General features: G+C 38.2%; 1 protein-coding gene across 1 annotated transcript; it reads right to left on the reverse strand.

The window, feature by feature from the left end:
* Nucleotides 1-398: 398 nt before the first annotated feature.
* On the reverse strand, nucleotides 399-2,574 carry hoxc6a (homeobox C6a). Its single transcript, XM_047040815.1, has 2 exons — nucleotides 1,739-2,574; nucleotides 399-1,237 (listed from the first exon to the last, which is right to left on the reverse strand). Exons 1-2 carry the CDS (start codon nucleotides 2,133-2,135, stop codon nucleotides 933-935), a joined length of 702 nt encoding a protein of 233 aa, XP_046896771.1. The 5' UTR covers nucleotides 2,136-2,574; the 3' UTR covers nucleotides 399-932.
* Nucleotides 2,575-8,050: the final 5,476 nt, after the last annotated feature.

The following is an 8,050-nucleotide window of genomic DNA, read 5'->3' on the forward strand; positions in this document are numbered from 1 at the left end:
TTATGGGCATGAATAGGCCTAAATGAATAATTAATAATGAATGAATACATTCAATTTTTGAGACTTCAAAGCGCAATCTAATTCAGCAATAGCGATAGGTAACAGTTATCTAAAATCTTTCAAACAAATTGGGCCTAACAGCACAAATTGTGTTTTAAGATTTCATGTCGTTGGAATTTGCTAATCCCTTTTGTTTCTAGATCCACCATATTTAAAATGATATATGTCATGGTGTGGGTATAATTTGTGAATATGGTATTTAAGATATATTGGGCTACATATTTAGCAAGACGAAAGAGATCTTTTGAAAACGTTTTATTTCATGATTCACAATAATGACAAAACAAGACTTCAAAACACGAAACAAAATTGTTTATCACTCTTCCTTTAGTCTGGAATCAGATGATCTAAAATATCTTTGTGTACAGTTGTAAGAGCTTCTATCAAAGCAGCAGAATGCACATAAGTCTTCAAACGACTGACAATGAATATATACACATATCTATAGTATCCCTGCAGCTTTGCAGGATAGCACAAGCCATATACACTTGATGCGGTACGAACCTAAAGTAGGTGTGTATCCGTCACGCCCTTCATATTTTCACTGGATGATCTTAATTAACACTGTGATTAAGTTATTATTTCGTGAACGTTTTTTGAATAGGAAAACGTTTTATGTTGAAACTTTTCATTTCACAACACAGGTAGCATAACAGGACACTTTCTAACAAAGTAGGTAGTTTTACGCCGACACTCTAAGGAGTCAAAATTCCTTATTTCCCCCCCAAATAATCTGGAGATTTCTGCTGGTTGTAAAACTCTTGACGCCTGTGTCTGAAAGAGAAGTACAAGCTGCATAGTTGCCTATATCATGCAATTAAGTCTCTGGTCCTTGGAACTATAGGTAGTAACGTTGGATTCCGTGCTGTAATTCAATCTTTCTTCTTTTCATCGTCTTTCTCTTCTTCTGCACCACTGCGTTGCTCCTCCACAGATGCTGCTGTCGACTCACTTCCCGTCACAGTCGAAGTGAGATTGCTCTCCTTTTTCCATTTCATACGGCGGTTCTGGAACCAGATTTTTATTTGACGTTCTGTTAAACAAAGAGCATTTGCAATTTCTATACGTCGGCGTCTGGTCAGATAGCGATTGAAATGGAATTCCTTCTCGAGCTCTAGTGTTTGGTATCGAGAGTAAATTTGACGTCCTCTGCGTCTGTCTGATCCATACCCGACTCCTGTACGGAGAAAACATAAGAAATTATAATTCCCCCATATAGCATATACAACTCTCCAATAGTAGACAGGTATCAACATAAAGGTGGATTGGATCAAAGAATTCCACAAAGGTGAATTGTTTTTTAGTCATCATTCTGAATGTAAAAATAGGTCAAAGAATATAAGCTAAAGAGTAAAAGCACGTATATTGATTCAGATAGATTAAAATTGTGATCCCTACTAGATCACAGAAACACCGAACTGATACATATCAAATAGGCCTGTATAATATGCCAATTCATCAGGTTCAGCGTAGGCTTCTTTAAAAATGAAGTTTACGCTTAGGCTACTTTGTAAGGCAATTGTTACAAAATAAACCAACATTAGTTTGTATGCACATGAAAGGCCTTTCTACAAGACGAAGTGGTTCCGTGATGGTTTATGGGGCCATAAAAAGTAACTTACTATGTTGTTGTAAAACCGGCCCATTTCGTTAATTTATTTGTCGTAGTAAAACTCACCGCTGTGAGAGTTCATTCGCTGCATCCAAGGGTAGATTTGGACGTTGGCTTTCTGCTCTTGTGTTCCTGTTCTTGCTTGATCCAAGCTGTACTCTGGAGAAATGTGGCTTTGTGTATTGAGTCCCATACTTGTTTGTCTACAACTGGGGAGCACATCTTTTTCTTGAAGAAAAACATTTGATCCATATTCATATGGTGCTCTGCTCGTCCCAAAAACCACATTGTCTTGAGGAGAATAGAACGGTGCGTATATCCGATTCTGGGTCACAGCTGCACCGTACGACGGAAAGTGTCTGACTGTGTCATAAGTGGTGGAATTTAAGGGAACATTCGGCAAAACGTCTTGACCAGCAGATAAATGGCACGAGAGCGACGGGTTTGCAAAATACGAATTCATACCTCGCCCGTAAACCAAAAAAAAAAAAACTATGCCAGTTATTTTCTATAATTTCAGTCCCTTTTGCCAGGTCCCTTAATCTACTTTTTGCGCTATTCAAAATAAAATGCTTCTTTACCCTTGCTGTTAACACTCTTTCTTTTTATTTACGTATTTCGAGGTTTCAATATTATTAATTTCCAATCTCCTGTTAAGAGGCACAATCCCGAGTGTTATAGCCGAGGCTTGGCTCCGAGAGAGACAATATGACAATGTCAGCTGACCGTTTTCCACCAATTGAGAGCAAGGAGTTGAGAAGAAACTGTAACGTTTGTTCCTAGCTAACCATTAGTGCTAAAATGCAGCTACAATGCAGCATGTAAGTTCGACATGCATAGAAGGAACGGGAGCGAACCAAATAGTGTACATATACTGTCAACGATGATATACACCCACGAGTAACTTACCTAAATGCTCAGCATACAGCTGAAATGTTTTGTAAAGTGTGGAGAAAACTTAATTCGTATGTTTCACCACAAAACATGTTTCACCAGATTTGACAAAACTGTTAACATCCATTACCTTACCAGAGACGTTGAACGCAATGTATGTTGGCATGTGTATGTGTGTGTGTGTGTGTTTATGTGTGTGTGTGTGTGAGAGAGAGAGAGAGAGAGAGAGAGAGAGAGAGAGAGAGAGAGAGAGAGAGAGAGAGAGAGAGAGGGAGACAGGGAGACAGAGAGACAGGGAGACAGGGAGACAGAGAGACAGAGAGACAGAGAGACAGAGAGACAGAGAGACAGGGAGACAGGGAGACAGCGAAAGAGAACATTTGAACAAATCTTGATTTGACTTTATGAGCAATGTTTATCTTGCAAAGATTGATCCTTGATTCAGTACATTTACGGGATGTTAGTTTTGTGATGGATTATCCATTGCAAACTCAGACTACATTACTGAGATTATTTCAATGTTTTACATTTTATATTCAGAGCATAACATGACGTGGGTAATTATCGTGTTATGCGTTGAACAGCATGGGGGAGGGTAGAGGTGGTAAGAATGCGTTTAGGGTCTAGTCTGTGTTGGCAATAAAACCACAGACGTCCCCCAGCTCACCAACATCCATGGCAAACTATGCGCATGGCCCTGGCCACAATCTGAACATTCACAAGCTCCTGAAATGAAAGTCTTTGTTGAAGTCCACAAGTGTACCAAAAGGTGCCGAGTTTGTTATTCGGTACCTGAGTTGTTTCAGTCATCTTTTGAAAAGTGAAAAGTGCATCGCCACGAGCACATCAGAAAACATATCATTGCAGCACGATCTTGTTGAGAACAACAAGGAATTACTTTCCCTGCCTACAAAGACACAATCTGAATGATTTAAAATAAGGATCGCATTATGAAACGTTTTAACCAAACTGTTTTAGTCTAAAATGCTCTAGCTGATCACAAAACTAGTCAAGATATTTTATTTTCGTTATGTGACACGCTAACCCTGGCCTAAGCAAATAATGAGCCAAAAATAACGATCCAACTACAGGTGAGATACTTCACTGACTTATTTGTGATGAGCAAAAATTATGCTACATTTTGAGCTATCCACAAATCATTGTGGACCTTAGACTGATGCTCTAAATGCAACCTTTCATCCCATGCGACGAGTAAGCTGCTTTACCACAATTTACAATTTCTTATTTTTGCTTTAGGCCACAATTCACCAGCTTTTACTTTAAAGGACCTACACCTGCACATACTCGAATTTGTCTCCACATGTTCGATGTGTACAGATCCTACATGTAGATTAAATTAGCCTATATGTTTGTTCAAATATTTATTATAAACACTAAAACAAACTTTGTCGACAAAAATGTATGAAACTATAATATTTATACACTTTACATACAAATCACACAATTTGATTAATAGGTCACTTGTTTTAAAATACAAGTAGCCAAATGAATTAACATAGCGTACAACAACAATAACATCAGTGTTGCATGTAATACTTTATACCTTATTAGTAGGCTATATTTCTATATAAGTCACGTAGAATTTGCGGACTGGCATATGCATTAATGTCATTATACCCAGCGTTTCGTTTTTTATTAACCCTAGCTACAGTGTAAAGGCTATATTTACATACCTCATTTGACGACTTTGTAGAATTTTAAGCACTAACCCACTAACTTTCCCTAAACATTTGTAGATGGAGATGCATTTGGGCTCTTTCAGACTCTGAATAGGCAATAAAAAGAAAACAAACAGAGAGGAGGAAGTAGCTGGTGTAATAAAGTCTTCCAATCTGTGGACTGCCGTTCCCATGTGACATCCGTATGGCCCATCTCTTGAGGCCAATAATATAACAGCCTATGTTCAGGCCACTCACATACAATGCAGAGAACCTGAATTATCTGTAGTTCAGATGCAAGACATTTTATTAAATACGACCCATCTCTTAAATTCGACTACTTTTTCATTTGATATAGTTCTCTAATGGTGCATAGGTTGAATGCATTTAATCTGTAGATAGCTATTGTCCACTTGTAATAAGATAAATAACACCATAACACAACAACACTCTATTTGGACATACTGTACTTAAACTAAGCTTGTATCTTCCTAAATCAGTATCAGCCAGTTCAGCTACTGTAGCCTAGCTGATATTCATAACCTATCACCATAATTTACATCAGCGTGTTGTCAACCTGAAAGGATGAGAGAAATCATATATGGAGATTGTGGTATGGCAACAAAACATATTAGACGGATATGCTCTATGGAGGTTTCTGTTAGACAACATTACGTGTATTTTGCAATAGCAGCTGTTGATCTTTAACTGACCAATCTTGGGAGTTAATGCAGTGTATGCCAACATTGAAAGTCTACCGATGTATAGAAGAAAGGGCTTCAGCTTTTAGTGTTTTATTGCAGCCCTTGAGCCAGATCACATGCTCTCAGCTTTTGAGTCAGACAGGAAATGGTCCATTTGGCTTTTAGTCCCGTAGCCTGCTCTCTATAAACCCAAATGTGGAGCAGGCCTAAGTCCCTTTGCAAATCCTAAAAGACATCGGACACATGACAATAAAAGCACATCTTAAATATATCCAAGTTACAATAACGATTTTGTACAAAGCCATAGATGACGAATTTTGTTATTACAGTTTTTACATGGCAAGTTCTAACTACTAATGGTAAACTCTCGTTTTCCATAACACAAACTCTTTGGTTTTCCTTCCTTTTTTTTCTTCTTATGACGGACTTTCCGTAACCATTCAAACTAGTTCTGAGGACCCCATCCCAACATCAAAGCTTATGGTTGTAATGTTTCTTTATTGAATTGATTCCAAAATCAAAGAATAGTAAGTCTATGTTCTTTTTGGTATTCAATTAGATGAATATACCCCAATATGCAGGGTAATTGCAATGGATAACGTGAAACCATGGACAAAGTGTATACTATTTGAACAGGCAAAATGAATGCCCGGATGTGAGCCTGCTCGTTATACATTCTGTAGGCTGTTGCCAAAGAGCACACGTCGTTAAACACATCGTAAAAAGTGTCCATCAGAACAAATGCCTTGTTAAAACATTGTAGATTAGGTTTCTAAAAGGCCTTCATATGATGAAGATATATGAATGTACAATGTAATTCCGGCCCAAAGCCACCTCTAATTTTGATGCCAACAATGTAAAGGCCGCACTGTGTTTCAAAAAAGCGTTTGAAAATGGGCCACAACATAATCTTTGTTCATGCGCGTAACTTATCATGAGAATCATATACTACCCTATCATATCTGATCTCGTTCTCTCTTTCACCCTCACAGGCTTAATATATCAGGGTAAGAATGCCCCAAACCTTGCGCCCTGTGTCTATTTTTAGAAGAATGTATTTTACAAAGATATGTTTAGTATTTGTATTCAACTGTTAGCAATCTTGTTCCAATACCCTTGTATTTTAGAAATGTGATAGAAAGCACCGTAAATGTTTCATATTCGGTTGAAACAATATTAATACCTGGCGCTATTGTGTTATGTTTGATCTGTCCAGTCAAAACAAATCAGTTGCAAATACCCAAACGTAGGCCTCGTAACATACAAAGGAATACACACAAAACAGATTCACACAGAAGCACCCACACAAAGGCAGGCAATAGCCTTTGCGCGTTCACGCACGCATATGCGCACGCAGTGAGTGAAAGAAATCCATAAGGCGTCAATTTGTTTTTAGAAAAAACAATTATATCACTTAAGATTTGTCATGATCCATCTGGCAATGATGATAGTGCCAATGATAACCACCATGTTGAGTCACAGACACAGATATGCATATTCAAACTAGGCTCTATACGGTTTTGATCATTTCAATATATTTGGTAATGTTGTTTTAAAGATCAATCTTTCAATTTACATGGGCTATCTGACTATTCTGCATTTCAATATGACCCAATATCGAGAGGAGGGTTACTGTCACCATTTAACGTGCACATTATTTACAATTATGGATTTAGATATGGCCCCTTGTTTGTCAAAAATTAATGTCTTGTAATTTCAATGTTAGTTTAGCAGCAGGCTATTGAGCTTGGCTAACAGAAAAACAGGGCCCTCTCCGCACACACCCTCACCCTCGCTTCAGATATGAGCACAAGGGGGCACTGCAGTAAACAGCGTGCGCGTGTATGTGTGCGCGTGTGTGTATGTTTTGAGAGTGAGTGTGTGCTCAGCACCAACATAATATTAAGGTAAAGGTTCAAAATAACATATATTAAATTTATTCAGGGTATTTGAGATGTTCTTCTGTTTTTGTTAACAATTTATGATTAAGACGTAATTGGAAGATCAAAACAGATAGGCCTAATTTGCGCTGCTCACATATTTGGATAAACTACACTGGTATAGCCTATTATCAATGTATTTCTATGACCAAAGAAGATAATTTTTTAGGCTAATCAAATATATGATATAGTTCATGTTTCTCAGGGATTAGACTACAGGCAATCGCCTGGCGCTTTTTTTGTATCACCTAACAGGTGAATAATCTGGGATGAATTTCACCCTACAGGTCAGGTCACGAATAGCCAACACAGGGCTATCAGTGTTGTATTTTGTGCATACATGTTCTCGCTGTTCAATGTTTTAAAAACTACACATCGGGCCATTCTCTGACGCATATAATCTCAATTTCACGTAACCTTTAAGAACATGAGAATTAAATATTGCGGTTTTCTTACCCGTTGTCTGTGTTTCCTGGATTGTAGTGACGACGCAAGTCTGGACCAGCAACTCATTACATGGCGCAAAGGCGAAAGGAAAGCTGTCTCATTTCATATCCTTAAAACACAGATCGTTCTGAGTTTCAAAATGCGGTTCATTTGCACAGCTCTGCGATCTCCATTTACCCATTTTATCCTATCCCATAGGTTAGCTGGAGCGGGTGAAGGCGGCGACTGACGAGATGCCATTTCTGACGGTTAGTCAGGAGGACGCCGGAGACGCGGAATATATCACAGTCGTGTTGAATTGACGGTTCAAACCTGAACGATATCAAGTTGAGAACAAAAGAATCAAAAAAAGAAAATGGAAGTTCTGTGCGACAGCAGAGACTGCTGCTGGTATAGCGTTAGGTCCACATAATAGACAACACCATAAAGTTCATGTTCATGGAGCCTGTGCCACGTGGCTTGTTGCAACCAATCCCAGAATGGATTCAGTCGTAAACTTTTATTACTCAGCTGTAAATTTCTCCCTTTTTACTAGGAATGTTTGCTCCCATCTCTTTCGTTTTAGCTTTTCTTCTGAAGACTACAACGTATTACTACAATTACTTTTCAAAGTTGTACGAATACTCCTTAGTTTTCAAATGAAGAAAATCTACACCTGTTCGATCCTAAGGACATTCAATATTTAATCTAGAAAAGTTTAGTTATGCCACTCTT

This window comes from Hypomesus transpacificus, chromosome 18, assembly GCF_021917145.1.
Source record: "Hypomesus transpacificus isolate Combined female chromosome 18, fHypTra1, whole genome shotgun sequence".
Taxonomy (NCBI): Eukaryota; Metazoa; Chordata; class Actinopteri; order Osmeriformes; family Osmeridae; genus Hypomesus; species Hypomesus transpacificus.